The sequence below is a fragment of the Salvelinus alpinus genome, chromosome 1 (assembly GCF_045679555.1).
Source record: "Salvelinus alpinus chromosome 1, SLU_Salpinus.1, whole genome shotgun sequence".
NCBI lineage: Eukaryota > Metazoa > Chordata > Actinopteri > Salmoniformes > Salmonidae > Salvelinus > Salvelinus alpinus.
Window position 1 is genome coordinate 12,026,761 of NC_092086.1, and position 24,580 is coordinate 12,051,340.

Sequence of the window (24,580 nt, forward strand, 5' to 3'; positions counted from 1 at the left end):
TCAATGAACAATTTTATTAACAATCATACATCACTTCAGTATTTACACACAATATTTCATTACAACGTTCAAGTGCTAATTGTCTTTTACACTACTGAAGGAGGATGACTCGAATCATTACCTACTCACAGTTCAAACACCCAGCATGACAAAACATCCAGCATCACAAGACATCCAGCATCACAAAACATCCAGCATCACAAAACATCCAGCATGACAAAACATCCAGCATCACAAAACATCCAGCATGACAAAACATCCAGCATGACAAAACATCCAGCATCACAAAACATCCAGCATGACAAAACATTCAGCATCACTAAACATCCAGCATCACAGAACATCCAGCATCACAAAACATCCAGCATCACAAAACATCCAGCATCACAAAACATCCAGCATCACAAAACATCCAGCATGACAAAACATTCAGCATCACTAAACATCCAGCATCACTAAACATCCAGCATCACAAAACATCCAGCATCACTAAACATTCAGCATGGCAAAACATCCAGCATCACAAAACATCCAGCATGACAAAACATCCAGCATCACTAAACATCCAGCATGACAAAACATCCAGCATCACAAAACATCCAGCATCACTAAACATTCAGCATCACTAAACATCCAGCATCACAAAACATCCAGCATCACTAAACATTCAGCATGGCAAAACATCCAGCATCACAAAACATCCAGCATGACAAAACATCCAGCATCACAAAACATCCAGCATGGCAAAACATCCAGCATCACAAAACATCCAGCATGGCAAAACATCCAGCATCACAAAACATCCAGCATCACTAAACATTCAGCATCACTAAACATCCAGCATCACAAAACATCCAGCATCACTAAACATTCAGCATGGCAAAACATCCAGCATCACAAAACATCCAGCATGACAAAACATCCAGCATCACAAAACATCCAGCATGGCAAAACATCCAGCATCACAAAACATCCAGCATGGCAAAACATCCAGCATGACAAAACATCCAGCATGGCAAAACATTCAGCATCACTAAACATCCAGCATCACTAAACATCCAGCATGACAAAACATCCAGCATGGCAAAACATCCAGCATGGCAAAACATTCAGCATCACTAAACATCCAGCATCACTAAACATCCAGCATCACTAAACATCCAGCATCACAAAACATCCAGCATGACAAACATTCAGCATCACTAAACATCCAGCATCACAAAACATCCAGCATCACTAAACATCCAGCATCACAAAACATCCAGCATGACAAAACATTCAGCATCACTAAACATCCAGCATGACAAAAAAATTCAGCATCACGTAACATCCAGCATCACAAAAATCCATCATCACTTAACATTCAGCATCACAAAAACCCCCAGCATCACGTAACATCCAGCATCACAAAAATCCATCATCACTTAACATCCAGCATCACAAAAAAATTCCAGCATCATTAAACATCCAGCATGACAAAACATCCAGCATGACAAAAAACCCAGCATCACTTAACATCCAGCATCACAAAAACCCAGCATCACTTAACATTCCGCATCACAAAAACCCCCAGCATCACTTAACATCCAGCATCGCAAAAATCCAGCACCACTTACCATCCAGCATCACAAAAAATCCCAGCATCACTAAACATCCAGCATCACAAAAGATGCATGTAAAAATATTTAAAATGTCTCACCATTAAGGGAATTATTGCCAATACAATACATAAAAGGGTTTTCCATTCGGTTTTCATATTTCATATGTGCATTTCATGTAACATTTAGTAGTAATCATTATTTATGCAACCAACAGTGTTACATTTTTTTGTCAAACAAGCTTATATTTTGGGTTGGACATTGCATCCTATTCTTACTGTTTTAATCAATGCATCAACATGTTGGAACAAACATTTGCAAAAGCAACACATCTTGGTCCATCTTAGTATGAAAAACGGTATAAATGCAGTATGTATATTGGTAAACACCTCCCCCATGTAGGCTACAGTGGTAAACATCCCCCCCCATGTAGGCTACAGTGGTAAACATCCCCCCCATGTAGGCTACAGTGGTAAACATCCCCCATGTAGGCTGCAGTGGTAAACATCCCCCCATGTAGGCTGCAGTGGTAAACATCCCCCCCATGTAGGCTGCAGTGGTAAACATCCCCCCCATGTAGGCTACAGTGGTAAACATCCCTCCAGGTAGGCTACAGTGGTAAACATCCCCCCCCATGTAGGCTGCAGTGGTAAACATCCCCCCCCCCATGTAGGCTGCAGTGGTAAACATCCCCCCCCCCATGTAGGCTGCAGTGGTAAACATCCCCCCCCCCCCCCCCCCATGTAGGCTGCAGTGGTAAACACCCCCCCCCCATGTAGGCTGCAGTGGTAAACATCCCCCCCCCCCATGTAGGCTGCAGTGGTAAACATCCCCCCATGTAGGCTGCAGTGGTAAACACCCCCCCATGTAGGCTACAGTGGTAAACATCCCCCATGTAGGCTACAGTGGTAAACATCCCCCCATGTAGGCTGCAGTGGTAAACACATCCCCCCATGTAGACTACAGTGGTAAACATCCCCCCATGTAGACTACAGTGGTAAACATCCCCCCATGTAGGCTGCAGTGGTAAACATCCCCCCATGTAGGCTGCAGTGGTAAACACCCCCCCATGTAGGCTGCAGTGGTAAACACCTCCCCCATGTAGGCTGCAGTGGTAAACACCTCCCCCATGTAGGCTGCAGTGGTAAACACCTCCCCATGTAGGCTGCAGTGGTAAACACCTCCCCCATGTAGGCTGCAGTGGTAAACACCTCCCCCATGTAGGCTGCAGTGGTAAACACCTCCCCCCATGTAGGCTGCAGTGGTAAACACCTCCCCCCATGTAGGCTGCAGTGGTAAACACATCCCCCCATGTAGGCTACAGTGGTAAACACCCCCCCATGTAGGCTACAGTGGTAAACACCCCCCCATGTAGGCTACAGTGGTAAACACCCCCCCATGTAGGCTACAGTGGTAAACACCTCCCCCCATGTAGAACCATATGATAAGGAACACACACCCCTCTCCACTGTTGTGGACAAGGCAAACAGAACCATATGATAAGGAACACACAAACTCAAGAGGAATTCATTACAATGTGATTCTGGTTTTATTTTAGGATACATAGAGAGGATGCTTCATAGACAACAATAATTAGAGATCTGCAATAACCTTTAACCTCACAGAACAATGTAAACAAAACGATAGCAATGCTTCTACTATTGTTAAGGGTTAACAGGTAATCAGCTCTCTATACAATAATGATTGGGCTGGTTAACAAGACAGGTATTGATCATCACTGTAATCGTCATCACCATCGTCATGGCCATATTATAAAGCTTCTACAGTGGGTAATGCTGAAGCCGTCTCCTTGGTGTTACTGCTGCTATTTCAACCTGTCCACAACGTTTAAAACAACAACAACAGCAGGCATTGAGAACAACGTAGACACCTTGTGCTGTACATCAATAAGGAGTCCAGTTGTTTCACGAGGAAACGGGATGAATATGGCAAGATGCACTCTAATACGACTACGTCCCAAACAAGTCAACAAATATAATACAGCTTTTTATTTAGCGGTCCTGACTGCAAAAACCTGCCTTCAATTTTAAACATGGGTATATCTGTAGGTAAGTGTGGTTATGTGTTAGTAAGTGGGGGGGTTTAAAATAGACTGTTAGCCCTGACGTACAGTGAGTCTGGAACCCAGTTCTCCATTCATTCAACCCAAAGGAAGTTCAGGAACAACAACATGCAGACACACTACATCATCTAATATAATATTCTCCTTCACAAAATCCCAATGTCTGGGGTTGAGATAATCCAAATCAAAAGGAAACATAATTGTTCTGTTAAAAAGAGCTAGGACACTCAGAGGACCCCACAGAACCCAAACTAGGACACTCAGAGGACCCCACAGAACCCAAACTAGGACACTCAGAGGACCCCACAGAACCCAAACTAGGACACTCAGAGGACCCCACAGAACCCAAACTAGGACACTCAGAGGACCCCACAGAACCCAAACTAGGACACTCAGAGGACCCCACAGAACCCAAACTAGGACACTCAGAGGACCCCACAGAACCCAAACTAGGACACTCAGAGGACCCCACAGAACCCAAACTAGGACACTCAGAGGACCCCACAGAACCCAAACTAGGACACTCAGAGGACCCCACAGAACCCAAACTAGGACACTCAGAGGACCCCACAGAACCCAAACTAGGACACTCAGAGGACCCCACAGAACCCAAACTAGGACACTCAGAGGACCCCACAGAACCCAAACTAGGACACTCAGAGGACCCCACAGAACCCAAACTAGGACATCATCTCAAGGTCAGGGGCTAAAGGGTCGGCGTGCGGCGGCCATTTTGTATCATTACAACCTCGTTTAGGTTAGCTTGCCGCTAACCACTCCTGTCAGGTGTGTTTGTTCTAAAACATCTGTCTGTGCCTTCATCTGTTAGGGAGTTGGAGGGTTTGTGTGATATGACCAAAATAAGACTATGTTTTGTGCTTGTGCCTTTTGCAGGCGTATCATTAGGACATTACTGTGACATGAGGAATGCTAGGACTGCCACATTAGCAATGGGACAAATTCAAGTGTGTGTGTGTGTGTGTGTGTATGGTGTGTGTTTGAGTATGTGTTAAAGGGAGACTTTGGGATTGTGGCAGTGAGGCCCTTTATCTACTTCCCCAGAGTCAGATGAACTCATAGATACCATTTTTATGTCTCTGTGTCTCCAGGTTGAAGGAAGTTAGAGGTAGTTTCACGAGCCAATGTTTCCAGTCATTGTGCTAATGCTAGTTAGCAATTGCGCTAGCGCTAGTTAGCAATTGCGCTAGCGCTAGTTAGCAATTGCGCTAGTTAGCAATTGTGCTAGTTAGCAACTTCCTTCGAACAGCATACAGATACATAAAAATGGTATCCACGAGTATCATCTGACTCTGGGAAAGGAGAAAAAGGGCTTCATTGCCAAAATCCCGTAGCATCCCTTTAAGTGTATGCGTTACTGTGTGAACCTCTGTTATAGGTTAAGACTCTTGTGCTTCCTCTCTCCTACACCGCATCCCCAGTTGGTCTTGGCCTATGTTGGTCAGTCCAGTGTGGACGGGACCGGGGCAGGGTTCTAGTTGTGTTCTGCCAGGACGTCGCTGAACACGTTCAGGAACATGTGAACATGGTACTCTTTAAACACCAGAGCAGGGCGGAACCGGATGGACCGATCTCCACAGCCACCCAGCAGAACACCTGAGAGACAGAGAAGATAGAGGTTACAGAGAAGATCACCAGCGTGGAGTGTGTATATGAGTGTGTACGCAGGTGTTTCTGTCTATCTGTCCGTCCATATCTGTGTGTGTGGGTTGTGTGTTTGTACACGGGCGTGTCTCTATCCATCCATCCAGCCATCCGTCTGTCTGTCTGTCTGTCCATCCATCTGTGGGTGTGTGTGTGGGGGGGGTTGTGTGTGAATAGTGTGTCTTACCCTTGTCCCGGGCTCTGAGGATGATGCTGTTGCGTGTGGCGTCATCACGGATGTCGATGGCACAGAATGTCCCCTGTCCCCGAGCACTGCTCAACAGGTTAGGGTACTGGTCCTGAAGGAGAGGTACAGACGTTAGCATGCACACACAACGTCTCTGGTACCTGTAGTTGGTAGAGTCTCTGTCTCTGGTACCTGTAGTTGGTAGAGTCTCTGGTACCTGTAGTTGGTAGAGTCTCTGGTACCTGTAGTTGGTAGAGTCTCTGGTACCTGTAGTTGGTAGAGTCTCTGTCTCTAGTACCTGTAGTTGGTAGAGTCTCTGTCTCTAGTACCTGTAGTTGGTAGAGTCTCTGGTACCTGTAATTGGTAGAGTCTCTGTCTCTAGTACCTGTAGTTGGTAGAGTCTCTGTCTCTAGTACCTGTAGTTGGTAGCGTCTCTGTCTCTAGTACCTGTAGTTGGTAGAGTCTCTGTCTCTAGTACCTGTAGTTGGTAGAGTCTCTGTCTCTGGTACCTGTAGTCGGTAGAGTCTCGGTCTCTGGTACCTGTAGTCGGTTGAGTCTCGGTCTCTGGTACCTGTAGTTGGTAGAATCTCTGGTACCTGTAGTTGGTAGAGTCTCGGTCTCTGGTACCTGTAGTCGGTAGAGTCTCGGTCTCTGGTACCTGTAGTTGGTAGAATCTCTAGTACCTGTAGTTGGTAGAGTCTCTGTCTCTAGTACCTGTAGTTGGTAGAGTCTCTGTCTCTGGTACCTGTAGTCGGTAGAGTCTCTGGTACCTGTAGTTGGTAGAGTCTCTGGTACCTGTAGTTGGTAGAGTCTCTAGTACCTGTAGTTGGTAGAGTCTCTGGTACCTGTAGTTGGTAGAGTCTCTGGTACCTGTAGTTGGTAGAGTCTCTAGTACCTGTAGTTGGTAGAGTCTCTGGTACCTGTAGTTGGTAGAGTCTCTAGTACCTGTAGTTGGTAGAGTCTCTGGTACCTGTAGTTGGTAGAGTCTCTAGTACCTGTAGTTGGTAGAGTCTCTGGTACCTGTAGTTGGTAGAGTCTCTAGTACCTGTAGTTGGTAGAGTCTCTGGTACCTGTAGTTGGTAGAGTCTCTGGTACCTGTAGTTGGTAGAGTCTCTGGTACCTGTAGTTGGTAGAGTCTCTAGTACCTGTAGTTGGTAGAGTCTCTGGTACCTGTAGTTGGTAGAGTCTCTAGTACCTGTAGTTGGTAGAGTCTCTGGTACCTGTAGTTGGTAGAGTCTCTAGTACCTGTAGTTGGTAGAGTCTCTGGTACCTGTAGTTGGTAGAGTCTCTGGTACCTGTAGTTGGTAGAGTCTCTGTCTCTAGTACCTGTTGTTGGTAGAGTCTCTGTCTCTAGTACCTGTAGTTGGTAGAGTCTCTGTCTCTAGTGCCTGTAGTTGGTAGAGTCTCTGGTACCTGTAGTTGGTAGAGTCTCTAGTACCTGTAGTTGGTAGAGTCTCTGGTACCTGTAGTTGGTAGAGTCTCTAGTACCTGTAGTTGGTAGAGTCTCTGGTACCTGTAGTTGGTAGAGTCTCTGGTACCTGTAGTTGGTAGAGTCTCTGGTACCTGTAGTTGGTAGAGTCTCTGTCTCTAGTGCCTGTAGTTGGTAGAGTCTCTGGTACCTGTAGTTGGTAGAGTCTCTGGTACCTGTAGTTGGTAGAGTCCCTGTAGCAGAGTCTTCCCAGAGCGGGTCACCTCCTCCAGAAGGTTCTCTCGGCGGATCACGTTCAGAACCTCAGCCAGGAACAGGTTCTTAGACGGGTCACCCATCCACGTGTTAAAGATACGGTAGGCCTGGGAAAGAAAACACACACAGCCAGAATACGGTTATACATTGCACACATAAACAAAGTGTGTGTGTGCATGCGTGTGTGCATGTGTGTGTGTGTGTGTGTGTGTGTGTGTGTGTCCTGTATGTACCTTATATGCCTGCGTGTGTGTGTGTCCTGTATGTACCTTATATGCCTGCGTGTGTGTGTGTGTGTCCTGTGTGTGTGTCCTGTGTGTGTGTCCTGTGTGTGTGTGTGTGTGTGTGTGTGTGTGTGTGTGTGTGTGTGTGTGTGTGTGTGTGTGTGTGTGTGTGTGTGTGTGTGTGTCCTGTGTGTGTGTGTGTGTGTGTCTGTCCTGTGTGTGTGTCCTGTGTGTGTGTGTCCTGTGTGTGTGTGTCCTGTGTGTGTGTGTCCTGTGTGTGTGTGTGTGTCCTGTGTGTGTGTGTGTGTCCTGTGTGTGTGTGTGTGTCCTGTGTGTGTGTGTGTCCTGTGTGTGTGTGTGTGTCCTGTGTGTGTGTGTGTGTGTGTGTCCTGTGTGTGTGTGTCCTGTGTGTGTGTGTGTGTGTCCTGTGTGTGTGTGTCCTGTGTGTGTGTCCTGTGTGTGTCCTGTGTGTGTGTGTGTTACCTTGTCTGCCTGCAGCTCGTCTTTATGGTAAAAACCTCCAGTGAGCATCTTCTTGCTGAAGGAGACGATGTCAGCAGGGTCGTCCATCCCCCAGTGTTCATGAGCCCAGAACTTTCCGGTAGCTCCTCCACCTGTCTGCACCTCATCCACATGGAACGCACTGCCATGCTGAGAGAGGGGGGAGGGGGGAGGGGAGGAGAGGGGGGGAGGGGAGGAGAAGGGGGGGAGGAGAAGGGGGGGAGGAGGGGGGAGGGAGGAGAGGAGGGGAGGATGTTTTGTTCCTTCCATGATGGATGGATGGACTTTATTTCATTGTCACCCCAGACTACCATGTGTTAGGGCTGGGCGATATGACGATATATACCATGTGTTAGGGCTGGGCGATATGACGATATATACCATGTGTTAGGGCTGGGCGATATGACGATATATATCGTGTGACGATAGAAAAACGTCTATGGTTTTATATTATGCTCTATCGTTTATTTCATTGTGTCGCAAATCACACTCTTTACGGCGATATTTGTAGTCAATTGGATGACGCTTTGCGTTGTGGAAGGACATTTGCAACACAAACAAACATGGAGGAGAGTGAACGTGACACAGAGTACAGAGACACGGAGCTCGTACCTAAAAGAGGGGCTACTTCGGTCGTATGGACTTGGTTTGGGTATGAAAAGTCTGACACGGACCAGAAAACCATCCTCTGCTAAATATTCCGCAGGCCGGTCCCGACAACAGACTCAAACACCACTAACCTCCTTTACCACCTACGCAAGAATCATGTGAAACAGTAAATCAAATCAAATCAAATCAAATCAAATTTTATTAGTCACATACACATGGTTAGCAGATGTTAATGCGAGTGTAGCGAGAGAGTCCGGAGAGAGTACGGAGAGAGTACGGAGAGAGTCTACGGATGAGACCCAAACAAGTACAGTAGAGTGCTCAAAACAAACCCTCGACTCAGATGTTGCAAGAGGCTTTTGCCCGCGGCACACTATATGGCAAAGAATCACGAAGATGGAAGGAGATAACAGCTGCCGTTACAACTTACATCTGCAAAGACATGGCCCCAATTTACACGGTCGAGAAACGGGGGTTTCGTGACTCGATGCTAACACTCGACCCAAGGTTCCAAATGCACATTGATACGTGACACGTATTAATGGCAAAAATAACATGCCAAACAGGCAAGCCCACATATATATATTTTAGGCCTATATTTATTTTGTTTGCAACAATAGTTGAAGTGTTTTCTATTTACATTTTATACATTAATATTTGATATTTTGTTAAAATGCTTAATTGAAAATTAAATTAAAATTCTAAATAAAAGGAGAAATAATCAAATATGATTATATGTACCTTTTATTTGTTGAGTTTAATTCAAAATGTAATAAGAAATAGGTCTTTACATGTGGTCATTTTATATAAAATATTTATTAATTGAATTTACAGAAAATGTGCTATATCGTGATATGTATCGTTATCGGGATATGAAATGACCTATATCGGGATATGAGATTTTGGCCATATTGCCCAGCCCTACATTGTGTATGACTCTCATCCCCTCCCTCCCTCTCCAGACTACCTTGTGTATGACTCTCATCCCCCCTCTCCAGACTACCTTGTGTATGACTCTCATCCCCTCTCTCCCTCTCCAGACTACCTTGTGTATCACTCTCATCCCCTCCCTCCCTCTCCAGTCTACCTTGTTAATGACTCTCATCCCCTTCCTCCCTCTCCAGACTACCTTGTGTATGACTCTCATCCCCTCCCTCTCTCTCCAGACTACCTTGTGTATGACTCTCATCCCCTCCCTCCCTCTCCAGTCTACCTTGTGTATGACTCTCATCCCCTCTCTCCCTCTCCAGTCTACCTTGTGTATGACTCTCATCCCCTCCCTCCCTCTCCAGTCTACCTTGTGTATGACTCTCATCCCCTCTCTCCCTCTCCAGTCTACCTTGTGTATGACTCTCATCCCCTCTCTCCCTCTCCAGTCTACCTTGTTAATGACTCTCATCCCCTCTCTCCCTCTCCAGTCTACCTTGTGTATGACTCTCATCCCCTCCCTCCCTCTCCAGTCTACCTTGTTAATGACTCTCATCCCCTCTCTCCCTCTCCAGTCTACCTTGTGTATGACTCTCATCCCCTCTCTCCCTCTCCAGTCTACCTTGTGTATGACTCTCATCCCCTCTCTCCCTCTCCAGTCTACCTTGTGTATGACTCTCATCCCCTCTCTCCCTCTCCAGTCTACCTTGTGTATGACTCTCATCCCCTCCCTCCCTCTCCAGTCTACCTTGTTAATGACTCTCATCCCCTCTCTCCCTCTCCAGTCTACCTTGTGTATGACTCTCATCCCCTCTCTCCCTCTCCAGACTACCTTGTGTATGACTCCCCCCCTCCACACTCTCCTCCCTCTCCAGTCTACCTTGTGTATGACTCTCATCCCCTTCCTCCCTCTCCAGTCTACCTTGTTAATGACTCTCCCCCCTCCCCCCCAGACTAGTGTGTATGACTCCCCCCCCCCTCCTCCCTCCCTCTCCAGACTACAGTGTGTATGACTCCCCCCCCCTCTCCAGACTACAGTGTGTATGACTCCCCCCCCCCCCTCCTCCCTCCCTCTCCAGACTACAGTGTGTATGACTCCCCCCCCCTCCTCCCTCCCTCTCCAGACTACAGTGTGTATGACTCCCCCCCCCTCCTCCCTCCCTCTCCAGACTACAGTGTGTATGACTCCCCCCCCACCTCCTCCCTCCCTCCCCAGACTACAGTGTGTATGACTCCCTCCCTCCCCAGACTACAGTGTGTATGACTCCCTCCCTCCCCAGACTACAGTGTGTATGACCCCCTCCCCCCTCCTCCCTCTCCAGACTACAGTGTGTATGACTCCCCCCCCCTCCTCCCTCCCTCTCCAGACTACAGTGTGTATGACTCCCCCCCCTCCTCCCTCCCTCTCCAGACTACAGTGTGTATGACTCCCCCCCCCTCCTCCCTCCCTCCCCAGACTACAGTGTGTATGACTCCCTCCCTCCCCAGACTACAGTGTGTATGACTCCCTCCCTCCCCAGACTACAGTGTGTATGACCCCCTCCCCCCCTCCTCCCTCCCCAGACTACAGTGTGTATGACCCCCTCCCCCCCTCCTCCCTCCCCAGACTACAGTGTGTATGACCCCCTCCCCCCCTCCTCCCTCTCCAGACTACAGTGTGTATGACTCCCCCCTCCTCCCCCCTCCCCAGACTACAGTGTGTATGACCCTCCCCCCCCCCCAACCTTGCGTGCGATGTTCCGTAGCTTCTTGAAGAAGTCAGGTGTTGCGTGGTTGTCTCCTCCCTCAGCCTGGATGGGTTCAATCACTATCCCAGCCACCGGCCGGCCCTTCTGACGCCACTGGACTATCAGGTCCTCTACCTGGGGAACACACACACACACACAATCACTATCCCAGCCACCGGCCGGCCCTTCTGACGCCACTGGACTATCAGGTCCTCTACCTGGGGAACACACACACACACAATCACTATCCCAGCCACCGGCCGGCCCTTCTGACGCCACTGGACTATCAGGTCCTCTACCTGGGGAACACACACACACAATCACTATCCCAGCCACTGGCCGGCCCTTCTGACGCCACTGGACTATCAGGTCCTCTACCTGGGGGGCGTACCGACAGACAGACAGACAGACAGCACGCACGCGCGCACGCACGCACGCACGCACGCACGCACACAGGTCAAAATACCTGCAGCAGCGGTTTGATGCACACGATCCAGGTCACCCCTGTCTGTGGCCAACTTGTGACCAAGATCAGAAAACAGGAAGCATTGGTGCACTGTGCACGTTTTGAGAGCCCAAAAGGTACAGCCTATAGCCTATGCAAATGATTTAGTTAGTTAGTTTGCTATGGGGTAGGACCACCAGGTTGTTTTACGGAGCCTGTAGCCTAAGTTTGTGTGTAGAATGCTTCTCTACATTTGTTTGGCTGGGTCTTGAGAATCAGTCAGCTACAATCACAGTTAGGCCTACCTACAATTATATTTACTCTGTTTCTGACAGAGTCTGTTTTTCATGTTGAAAAATAATGGGAGGGCCTCCCTGTGGCGCAGTGGTCTAAGACACAGCTAGCTGTGCTGCTAGAGATCCTGGGTTAGAGTCCAGGCTCTGTCTCAGTGGTCTAAGACACAGCTAGCTGTGCTACTAGAGATCCTGGTTAGAGTCCAGGCTCTGTCTCAGTGGTCTAAGACACAGCTAGCTGTGCTACTAGAGATCCTGGTTAGAGTCCAGGCTCTGTCTCAGTGGTCTAAGACACAGCTAGCTGTGCTACTAGAGATCCTGGTTAGAGTCCAGGCTCTGTCTCAGTGGTCTAAGACACAGCTAGCTGTGCTACTAGAGATCCTGGTTAGAGTCCAGGCTCTGTCTCAGTGGTCTAAGACACAGCTAGCTGTGCTACTAGAGATCCTGGTTAGAGTCCAGGCTCTGTCGCAGCCGGGCCGTGACCGAAAGACCCATGGAGCCTTGAGAGATTATCATTGACTTTATTGCTAGAAATATGCCTACCATTGATTTTTAGGCTAACGAATGCTAACAACTGATAACGAATGCTAACACCTGATAACGAATGCTAACACCTGATAACGAATGCTAACACCTGATAACGAATGCTAACACCTGATAACGAATGCTAACACCTGATAACGAATGCTAACAACTGATAACGAATGCTAACACCTGATAACGAATGCTAACAACTGATAACGAATGCTAACACCTGATAACGAATGCTAACACCTGATAACGAATGCTAACACCTGATAACGAATGCTAACAACTGATAACGAATGCTAACACCTGATAACGAATGCTAACAACTGATAACGAATGCTAACACCTGATAACGAATGCTAACACCTGATAACGAATGCTAACACCTGATAATGAATGCTAACACCTGATAACGAATGCTAACAAGTAAATGTTATCTTTTACATTAAATTTAGCCAAAAGTAGAATGGTGTATGATTCACAGTGGGTTTAGATACGCGGTCAATTGATAAACCACAGCGCTATCCGTGGTACTGAATCTCTGCTACAGCTGATCGGTTTGATTAGTGGAGAATCAGACATGTTCCCTCTGACCAAATCACCACAACAAGAGAAATAAAAATAACTGCCTGATAGCCAGGTGTGCGGAGAGAGAAAAGGACCAAGCTGCATCTTTCAGATAAAGGTAGACTAAAATAAATGGCATTTTCACTAGACTCTAATAACCTCATCATATTTTACTAGTCGGCCAACAGAGGTTCATAGGACTACATTAAAACTAGACAGTACCAGTCAGTCAACAGTGGTTCATAGACCTACATTAAAACTAGACTATACCAGTCAGTGGTTCATAGACCTACATTAAAACTAGACTATACCAGTCAGTGGTTCATAGACCGACATTAAAACTAGTCTATACCAGTCAGTGGTTCATAGACCTACATTAAAACTAGTCTATACCAGTCAGTGGTTCATAGACCTACATTAAAACTAGTCTATACCAGTCAGTGGTTCATAGACCTACATTAAAACTACTCTATACCAGTCAGTGGTTCATAGACCTACATTAAAACTAGACAATACCAGTCAGTGGTTCATAGACCTACATTAAAACTAGAAAATACCAGTCAGTAAACAGTGGTTCATAGACCTACATTAAAACTATCAACCAAATAGTGTGGTGACTTTGATAGAACTTTGAGATTGATTCAATTGCAACCAATGTGTCTATTTCTCCATTTACAGTAGTATAATCATGTGTCTATTTCTCCATTTACAGTAGTATAATCATGTGTCTATTTCTCCATTTACAGTAGTATAATCATGTGTCTATTCCTCCATGTACAGTAGTATAATCATGTGTCTATTCCTCCATTTACAGTAGTATAATCATGTGTCTATTTCTCCATTTACAGTAGTATAATCATGTGTCTATTTCTCCATTTACAGTAGTATAATCATGTGTCTATTTCTCCATTTACAGTAGTATAATCATGTGTCTATTTCTCCATTTACAGTAGTATAATCATGTGTCTATTCTTCCATTTACAGTAGTATAATCATGTCTATTTCTCCATTTACAGTAGTATAATCATGTGTCTATTTCTCCATTTACAGTAGTATAATCATGTGTCTATTCCTCCATTTACAGTAGTATAATCATGTGTCTATTCCTCCATTTACAGTAGTATAATCATGTGTCTATTTCTCCATTTACAGTAGTATAATCATGTGTCTATTTCTCCATTTACAGTAGTATAATCATGTGTCTATTTCTCCATTTACAGTAGTATAATCATGTGTCTATTTCTCCATTTACAGTAGTATAATCATGTCTATTTCTCCATTTACAGTAGTATAATCATGTGTCTATTTCTCCATTTACAGTAGTATAATCATGTGTCTATTCCTCCATTTACAGTAGTATAATCATGTGTCTATTCCTCCATTTACAGTAGTATAATCATGTGTCTATTTCTCCATTTACAGTAGTATAATCATGTGTCTATTTCTCCATTTACAGTAGTATAATCATGTGTCTATTTCTCCATTTACAGTAGTATAATCATGTGTCTATTTCTCCATTTACAGTAGTATAATCATGTCAGATGTGTTTTTGGGCTGATATTATATGCTTTTAAAATAGCACTTCGAGTTTGAACGGGAATACCGGGAAAATTGGTAGAATCTCAGGAAAATATTAAATCCTAACACACACACACACACACACACACACACACACACACACACACGCACACACGCACCTCCTCCAGGCAGCGGGCCTCTTCCTGTGCGTTCTCCCGTGTGAACTCCTCCAGAGGGTACTTCAGTTTAGGGAAGGGAGCGATCGGCCAATCAAATGACGGCACATCCAGCTTGTGGATGGCCTTGGAGTGCGTCGTTGCCAAGCAACCTGAAAACAGATCAGACAAAGTGAGTTGTTGTTTTTAAGGAGTGGGGCAGTCCTATCCTCGTTGGAGCATCCTGATCTCACGAGCTTACATCCTGTTACGCTACCGTAAAACTAAACGAGAGAGCAGGATGCTGGATCTTAACTGACTTGTCTAGTTAAATAAAGGTTCAATAAAAAAATATAAAAAACATCAGGATAGGGAAGTCCTCAGAATGGTGGACCAGGAAGTCCTCAGGATGGTGGACCAGGAAGTCCTCAGGATGGTGGACCAGGATCAGGAAGTCCTCAGAATGGTGGATCAGGAAGTCCTCAGGATGGTGGACCAGGAAGTCCTCAGGATGGTGGACCAGGAAGTCCTCAGGATGGTGGACCAGGAAGTCCTCAGGATGGTGGACCAGGAAGTCCTCAGGATGGTGGATCAGGAAGTCCTCAGGATGGTGGATCAGGAAGTCCTCAGGATGGTGGATCAGGACGTCCTCAGAATGGTGGATCAGGATAGTGCAGTCCTCAGAATGGTGGATCAGGATAGGGCAGTCCTCAGAATGGTGGATCAGGATAGAGCAGTCCTCAGAATGGTGGATCAGGATAGAGCAGTCCTCAGAATGGTGGATCAGGATAGGGCAGTCCTCAGAATGGTGGATCAGGATAGAGCAGTCCTCAGAATGGTGGATCAGGATAGAGCAGTCCTCAGGATGGTGGATCAGGATAGGGCAGTCCTCAGAATGGTGGTTCAGGATAGAGCAGTCCTCAGAATGGTGGATCAGGATAGAGCAGTCCTCAGGATGGTGGATCAGGATAGGGCAGTCCTCAGAATGGTGGATCAGGATAGGGAAGTCCCGCTCCTTTTGTATTCTATTGTATTTTTATTGAACAGACAGGACAGTAGGGTAACAGACAGGACAGTAGGGGAACAGACAGGACAGTAGGGGAACAGACAGGACAGTAGCGGAACAGACAGGACAGTAGCGGAACAGACAGGACAGTAGGGGAACAGACAGGACAGTAGGGGAACAGACAGGACAGTAGGGGAACAGACAGGACAGTAGGGGAACAGACAGGACAGTAGGGGAACAGACAGGACAGTAGCGGAACAGACAGGACAGTAGGGGAACAGACAGGACAGTAGCGGAACAGACAGGACAGTAGGGGAAGAGAAAGGAGGAAGTCAAAGGGCAGTGTGATTCTAATCCATGTCGACTGGCTCACATCTGGGTTATGTGGAGCTGTCAGTCTCTGTCAGGCTTCAGGCTTTTCAGGAGCCTGTTGATGTCCTTGGGGTTTGAATGGGTCTCGGTAGAGCAGCTAGAGGAAAACTCCATACGTGGAGCAAGAGTCTGTTGCATCTTGTAGGTGGCATTTCTGTGCAAAAGCCTCGCAGAACACTTCTTCTTTGTCCCCATGCAGTGATGTGTGTTACGTCGTGGTGTATGATGACAGGGATATCAGAGTTAGCAGCTCTACCAGAGAGGGAGTTGACGAGCCTCCACCATCTCTTGCTGCTTAGGGTGTTATCAGTGAGTACCTTTGTGAGTTTGATATCCCGGTTCCTTCTAGCTTGCTTCTCAGTCTGGTTGAATGTGTCTGACTTGGGCAAACTGCTGCTTGTTGGCGCTAGTTTTTTTCTTAGCTGTTGGGGGGGGGGGGGGGGGGCTACGTTTCTTCGTCCTTGCTGCTCTCCTGGACTTTCGTCAAACCATACTTTCCCCCAGGCTGTCTGGTGACAGTTCTGCTCTCCTGGTCTTTCGTCAAACCATACTTTCCCCCAGGCTGTCTGGTGACAGTTCTGCTCTCCTGGACTTTCGTCAAACCATACTTTCCCCCAGGCTGTCTGGTGACAGTTCTGCTCTCCTGGTCTTTCGTCAAACCATACTTTCCCCCAGGCTGTCTGGTGACAGTTCTGCTCTCCTGGACTTTCGTCAAACCATTCTTTTCCCGCAGGCTGTCTGGTGAGAGTTCTGCTCTCCTGGTCTTTCGTCAAACCATACTTTTCCCGCAGGCTGTCTGGTGAGTTCTGCTCTCCTGGTCTTTCGTCAAACCATACTTTCCCCCAGGCTGTCTGGTGAGAGTTCTGCTGGGGATGAATTGCTCCGTGGCATCATGGGGGATGTCATTGTTCTAGTCATACATCTTCTCCGTATCTTCCTCAGAGAAGACTTTCTGCCAGTCAGTGGATGTGATAAAGCCTGGCATTCCCCAGTAGCTAGCTGTGTTGTATTGTGACACTTTCCTCTTGTAAGGCTTGTCTCTGTATGCAGGCAGAGGAAGCTTTACTAGGACAGGGTTGTGGTCCGAGGTGCCCAGGTTGGCGAGTGTTGTAGACACAGCCGGAAGGTCAGTCATGATGAGGTCCAGGATGTGATCTCCTCTGGTTGCGGTAACCACAATCTGCTGTAGGCCTAAGCAGCTTACAAGCTGTCGGCCCGGCAACCAGCATGACAGTTGTTCGGCTAGCCAGCCAGTCTTCATGGTGGACATTGAAGTCGCCCGCCAGCATGACAGTTCTTCGGCCACCCAGCCAGTCTTCATGGTGGACATTGAAGTCGCCCGCCAGCATGACAGTTGTTCGGCTACCCAGCCAGTCTTCATGGTGGACATTGAAGTCGCCCGCCAGCATGACAGAATGTGCACCAAACTCTGTCATTTTGGGTTCAGTGTCTAGGTCTATAAAACAGCTCCTATGAGCAGCTTCTGGGAGTGTAAGGTGACTAGAAGCCATGTCTTTTGGGTCTTTGTGGGTCTCATGGTGGATGGCGATTTCTTGCAACCAATACACTGCAATGCCACCATCTGATGAGGCAGGTCTGTTATTTTACTTTCATTCAACAAGAAGATGTGTAAAATATTTAACCTCACTGACCCATTGTTCTGCCATGAAATCCACCCATAAATGACAGGATGCTGACGTCTGGACAGCCAGGGCTCTGAGAGAGATAGAACAAGGGAGAGAGGAGAGGAGGGGAGAGAGAATGAGGGAGCGAGTACAGAGGAGAGAGAGAATGAGGGACAGAGAGAGAGAATGAGGGACAGAGAGAGAGAATGAGGGAGGAGAGAGAGAATGAGGGAGGAGAGAGAGAATGAGGGAGGAGAGAGAGAATGAGGGACAGAGAGAGAGAAAGAGGGAGGAGAGAGAGAATGAGGGACAGAGAGAGAGAAAGAGGGAGGAGAGAGAGAATGAGGGAGGAGAGAGAGAATGAGGGAGAGAGAGAGAATGAGAGAGAGAATGAGGGAGAACGAGGGAGAACAAGGGAGAGGAGGGAGAACGAGGGAGAACATGGGAGAGAGAGAGAGAATTAGAGCGTGAGAGTGCTTTTAGTGTGGCTACTAAAGAATAGTCAAGAGGAACACCGGTCATGGCCTGCTCTGATTCACACACACACACACACACACACACACACACACACACACACACACACACACACACACACACACACACACACACACACACACACACACACACACACACACAATACTGCTCAGTTTATACACTGCCCCTCATCCCCTCCTTCCCCAATACATGTAAATACGGGACTATAAATGGTTCATTAAACATTAAAATGTTTATTCTACCGAGACATTTACTTGATGTTCCTATTCGTATCTTTTAAAAGTTCATATTGTTGTTGCGTCGTTCAGAAGGAACCTGCCAGTAAGCATTTGATTGGACGAGGCGTACCATGTGTATCCCGTACATACGACTAATACAACAGATTTCACCCACCTGGTTGATCATACAGGAGCTCACGTCTTCATCAGACGGGATGTTGTGGCCTCTCTCCTTATTCTGAGACAAGACAAGACAAACAGACAGACAGACAGACAGTATACTATGTTTCAATTGTGTCCAGTGGTATACAGTACATTTTGTAAATATATTGACTATATAATGTGGATTGTCTCAGCTGAACATGGTAGTGTTTCATCTATATTGTATATATATTCTCCTTATATTGAGTAGATATTGTGTATATAAATATATACACTGAGTGTACAAAACATTAAGAACACCTTCCTAATATTGAGTTGCCCCCATTTTGCCCTCAGAACAGCCTCAATTCATCAGGGCATTGGATTCTACAAGGTGTTGAAAGCGTTCCACAGGGATCCTGGCCCATGTTGACTCCACAGGGATGCTGGCCCATGTTGACTCCACAGGGATCCTGGCCCATGTTGACTCCACAGGGATGCTGGCCCATGTTGACTCCACAGGGATGCTGGCCCATGTTGACTCCACAGGGATGCTGGCCCATGTTGACTCCACAGGGATGCTGGCCCATGTTGACTCCACAGGGATGCTGGCCCATGTTGACTCCACAGGGATGCTGGCCCATGTTGACTCCACAGGGATTCTGGCCCATGTTGACTCCACAGGGATGTTGGCCCATGTTGACTCCACAGGGATGTTGGCCCATGTTGACTCCACAGGGATTCTGGCCCATGTTGACTCCACAGGGATTCTGGCCCATGTTGACTCCACAGGGATTCTGGCCCATGTTGACTCCACAGGGATTCTGGCCCATGTTGACTCCACAGGGATGCTGGCCCATGTTGACTCCACAGGGATTCTGGCCCATGTTGACTCCACAGGGATCCTGGCCCATGTTGACTCCACAGGGATGCTGGCCCATGTTGACTCCACAGGGATGCTGGCCCATGTTGACTCCACAGGGATTCTGGCCCATGTTGACTCCACAGGGATCCTGGCCCATGTTGACTCCACAGGTATTCTGGCCCATGTTGACTCCACAGGGATGCTGGCCCATGTTGACTCCACAGGGATGCTGGCCCATGTTGACTCCAATGCTTCCCACAGTTGTGTCAAGTTGTCTGGATGTCCTTTGGGTGGTGGACCATTCTTGGTACACACAGAAACTGTTGAGTGTGAAAAACCCAGCAGCGTTGCAGTTCATGACACAAACCGGTTCGCCTGGCACCTACTTACCACACCCTGTTCAAAGGCACTCAAATATTTTGTCTTGCCCATTAACCCTCTGAATGGCACACATACATAATCCATGTCTCAATTGTCTCAAGGCTAAAAAATCCTTCTTTAACCTGTCTCCTCCCCTTCATCTACACTGATTGAAGTGGATTTAACAGGTGACATCAATAAGGGATCACCTGGATTCACCTGGTCAGTCTATGTCATGTATAACACCTGGTCAGTCTATGTCATGTATAACACCTGGTCAGTCTATGTCATGTATAACACCTGGTCAGTCTATGTCATGTATGTCATGTATAACACCTGGTCAGTCTATGTCATGTATAACACCTGGTCAGTCTACGTCATGTATAACACCTGGTCAGTCTTTGTCATGTATAACACCTGGTCAGTCTATGTCATGTATGTCATGTATAACACCTGGTCAGTCTATGTCATGTATAACACCTGGTCAGTCTATGTCATGTATAACACCTGGTCAGTCTATGTCATGTATAACACCTGGTCAGTCTATGTCATGTATAACACCTGGTCAGTGTATGTCATGTATAACACCTGGTCAGTCTATGTCATGTATGTCATGTATAACACCTGGTCAGTCTATGTCATGTATAACACCTGGTCAGTCTATGTCATGTATGTCATGTATAACACCTGGTCAGTCTATGTCATGTATAACACCTGGTCAGTCTATGTCATGTATGTCATGTATAACACCTGGTCAGTCTATGTCATGTATAACACCTGGTCAGTCTATGTCATGTATGTCATGTATAACACCTGGTCAGTCTATGTCATGTATAACACCTGGTCAGTCTATGTCATGTATGTCATGTATAACACCTGGTCAGTCTATGTCATGTACGTCATGTATAACACCTGGTCAGTCTATGTCATGTATAACACCTGGTCAGTCTACGTCATGTATAACACCTGGTCAGTCTTTGTCATGTATAACACCTGGTCAGTCTATGTCATGTATGTCATGTATAACACCTGGTCAGTCTATGTCATGTATAACACCTGGTCAGTCTATGTCATGTATAACACCTGGTCAGTCTATGTCATGTATAACACCTGGTCAGTCTACGTCATGTATAACACCTGGTCAGTCTTTGTCATGTATAACACCTGGTCAGTCTACGTCATGTATAACACCTGGTCAGTCTATGTCATGTATGTCATGTATAACACCTGGTCAGTCTATGTCATGTATAACACCTGGTCAGTCTATGTCATGTATAACACCTGGTCAGTCTACGTCATGTATAACACCTGGTCAGTCTATGTCATGTATAACACCTGGTCAGTCTATGTCATGTATAACACCTGGTCAGTCTATGTCATGTATAACACCCGGTCAGTCTATGTCATGTATAACACCTGGTCAGTCTATGTCATGTATGTCATGTATAACACCTGGTCAGTCTATGTCATGTATAACACCTGGTCAGTCTATGTCATGTATGTCATGTATAACACCTGGTCAGTCTATGTCATGTATGTCATGTATAACACCTGGTCAGTCTATGTCATGTATAACACCTGGTCAGTCTATGTCATGTATAACACCTGGTCAGTCTATGTCATGTATAACACCTGGTCAGTCTATGTCATGTATAACACCTGGTCAGTCTATGTCATGTATAACACCTGGTCAGTCTATGTCATGTATAGCACCTGGTCAGTGTATGTCATGTATAACACCTGGTCAGTCTATGTCATGTATAACACCGGGTCAGTCTGTCATGTATAACACCGGGTCAGTCTGTCATGTATAACACCTGGTCAGTCTATGTCATGTATAACACCGGGTCAGTCTGTCATGTATAACACCTGTTCAGTCTTTGTCATGTATAACACCTGGTCAGTCTATGTCATGTATGTCATGTATAACACCTGGTCAGTCTATGTCATGTATAACACCTGGTCAGTCTATGTCATGTATAACACCTGGTCAGTCTATGTCATGTATAACACCTGGTCAGTCTATGTCATGTATAAACACTTTGTGACATCGGCTGATGTAAAAAAGAGCTTTAGAAATACATTTGACTGAAAGAGCAGGTGTTCTTAATGTTTTGTCCACTCAGTGTATGTACTCACTCTGTACCAGATGAACAGGGATTTGTATGTACTCACTCTGTACCAGATGAACAAGGCTTTGTATGTACTCACTCTGTACCAGATGAACAGGGCTTTGTATGTACTCACTCTGTACCAGATGAACAGGGCTTTGTATGTACTCACTCTGTACCAGATGAACAGGGCTTTGTATGTACTCACTCTGTACCAGATGAACAGGGCTTTGTATGTACTCACTCTGTACCAGATGAACAGGGCTTTGTATGTACTCACTCTGTACCAGATGAACAGGGCTTTGTATGTACTCACTCTGTACCAGATGAACAGGGCTTTGTATGTACTCACTCTGTACCAGATGAACAGGGCTTTGTATGTACTCACTCTGTACCAGATGAACAGGGCTTTGTATGTACTCACTCTGTACCAGATGAACAGGGCTTTGTATGTACTCACTCTGTACCAGATGAACATGGCTTTATATGCATTCTCATTGGAGCAGGATCCACAGGCCATGGTCTGAACACGGCTCATACCACTAGGAGCAACCTGGACAGAGGAGAGGAGATGTGGGGAGGAGAGAGAAGGAGCATTTTGGATGGTATCCAGTCAGAAGGATTGCACAATCCACAAAATGGAGGAAGTCAGTCTATAGTAGTGGGGTCCAGCTAGAATCCATCACTAGTTAGTTTCTGGTCTTTTTAAATGGAGGAATTCAGTCTACAGTAGTGGGGTCCAGCTAGAATCCATCACTAGTTAGTTTCTGGTCTTTTTAAATGGAGGAAGTCAGTCTACAGTAGTGGGGTCCAGCTAGAATCCATCACTAGTTAGTTTCTGGTCTTTTTAAATGGAGGAAGTCAGTCTACAGTAGTGGGGTCCAGCTAGAATCCATCACTAGTTAGTTTCTGGTCTTTTTAAATGGAGGAAGTCAGTCTACAGTAGTGGGGTCCAGCTAGAATCCATCACTAGTTAGTTTCTGGTCTTTTTAAATGGAGGAAGTCAGTCTATAGTAGTGGGGTCCAGCTAGAATCCATCACTAGTTAGTTTCTGGTCTTTTTAAATGGAGGAAGTCAGTCTACAGTAGTGGGGTCCAGCTAGAATCCATCACTAGTTAGTTTCTGGTCTTTTTAAATGGAGGAAGTCAGTCTACAGTAGTGGGGTCCAGCTAGAATCCACCACTAGTTAGTTTCAGTAAAGAATCCAGTGTATTCAACGTGTGTGTGTGTGTGTGTGTGTGTGTTGTTTGTGTGTTGTGTGTGTGTGTGTGTGTTGTGTGTGTGGCACTCACTGAGAGAAGGCTTTCCGCCAGCTTTTCCGGAAAGTTCTCGGGTGGCATGATCCCAAGAGCTGGCCTGTTCACAAACGCACTCTGAGAGGAAGGGAGAAAGAGGTAAACATGGGGAACTAAGCAGGACTGTCAGATAAACCTGGGGAGAGATGTTCAACTCCAATGTCTTCTGATTGGTTTTCAATAACAGTTAGTGCTGAGAGATTCCATTTCGTTAGGTTTTTTCTGTGAGCTCATAGAGAGCAGTTACTTCACAAGGTATCTCTACCTGAAAATACATGATCTAAGTGATTGATAGTTGGTATTCAGCAAGTCTTGTTTACTTTGAAGAACTACTAAAATAGTGATTTTGTCAGACAGCAGAGGCAACAGCTCTATAGTGATGAGATGATGACTTGGAATGAAACAATAAAGTCATTAAATTAAACTAATGTAACATACACAACAACTGACATATTGTGTTAAAGTAAAGTGAATAAGGGATGGTTAAAAAGTGATAAGCAGTAATGAACAGTCACTAGCATCATGGGACTTTTATAACAAAATATATTCTGTGTTACAGCATTCAACCCACATAACGCCCTCCCTCCCTCCCTCCCTCCCTCCCTCCCTCCCTCCCTACCATATTGTTGGGGTTGGACATCACTTTAATGAGTGAGGGATGGTTGTATCCTGAAAGAGAAAATAAAGAGAAATATTACAATTCGTGTCACCACTTCATTATAACTAAACCATTTCAACCCAATGGAGTCAAATACAAGCTATAACCTAACCAACTATTGTAGTGTAGAAGACTGATTCCCACTGATGTAGCACATGAAACACTACAGTGTTTGACCGTCAGCCTTATATAAAGACCTGCATAGCAGTTCCAGTTCCCGCCACTAGGGGGCAGTACAAGAAGAGGGAACCGCTCAGACACCAGGGAACGTTTCCACAAAGAGTCTCAAAGTAGAAGTGCTGATCTAGGATCTGTCTATCTCAGGGCTCTCCAACTCTGTTCCTGGAGAGATAGCCTACTGTATCCTCTACAGTAACAGATACCCTCCTGTAACCTCTCCAGGAACAGATACCCTCCTGTATCTCTCCAGGAACAGATACCCTCCTGTAACCTCTCCAGGAACAGATACCCTCCTGTATCCTCTCCAGGAACAGATACCCTCCTGTAACCTCTCCAGGAACAGATAACCTCCTGTAACCTCTCCAGGAACAGATAACCTCCTGTAATCTCCACAGGAACAGATACCCTCCTGAAACCTCTCCAGGAACAGATACCCTCCTGTAAACTCTCCAGGAACAGATACCCTCCTGTAACCTCTCCAGGAACAGATACCCTCCTGTATCCTCTACAGGAACAGATACCCTCCTGTATTGTATCCTCTACAGG

The 24,580-nt window shown here is 46.2% G+C and overlaps 1 protein-coding gene across 3 annotated transcripts in view; it reads right to left on the reverse strand.

Annotated features, from left to right (window-relative positions):
• Window positions 1-3,124: 3,124 nt before the first annotated feature.
• The window catches only part of abat (4-aminobutyrate aminotransferase), a 136,716-nt gene continuing 115,260 nt past the window's right edge, over window positions 3,125-24,580 (reverse strand). For all 3 annotated transcript variants that reach the window (XM_071391161.1, XM_071391155.1, XM_071391164.1), the window contains exons 6-16: window positions 23,816-23,865; window positions 23,194-23,274; window positions 22,362-22,454; window positions 18,600-18,662; window positions 17,739-17,802; window positions 14,733-14,881; window positions 11,200-11,337; window positions 7,922-8,089; window positions 7,175-7,321; window positions 5,531-5,642; window positions 3,125-5,295 (exon numbers count right to left, since the gene is read on the reverse strand). In XM_071391161.1, coding sequence (XP_071247262.1) covers window positions 5,174-5,295; window positions 5,531-5,642; window positions 7,175-7,321; window positions 7,922-8,089; window positions 11,200-11,337; window positions 14,733-14,881; window positions 17,739-17,802; window positions 18,600-18,662; window positions 22,362-22,454; window positions 23,194-23,274; window positions 23,816-23,865 — 1,187 coding nt within the window. In that variant the 3' untranslated portion in view covers window positions 3,125-5,173. The remainder of the gene's footprint in view (window positions 5,296-5,530; window positions 5,643-7,174; window positions 7,322-7,921; window positions 8,090-11,199; window positions 11,338-14,732; window positions 14,882-17,738; window positions 17,803-18,599; window positions 18,663-22,361; window positions 22,455-23,193; window positions 23,275-23,815; window positions 23,866-24,580) is intronic.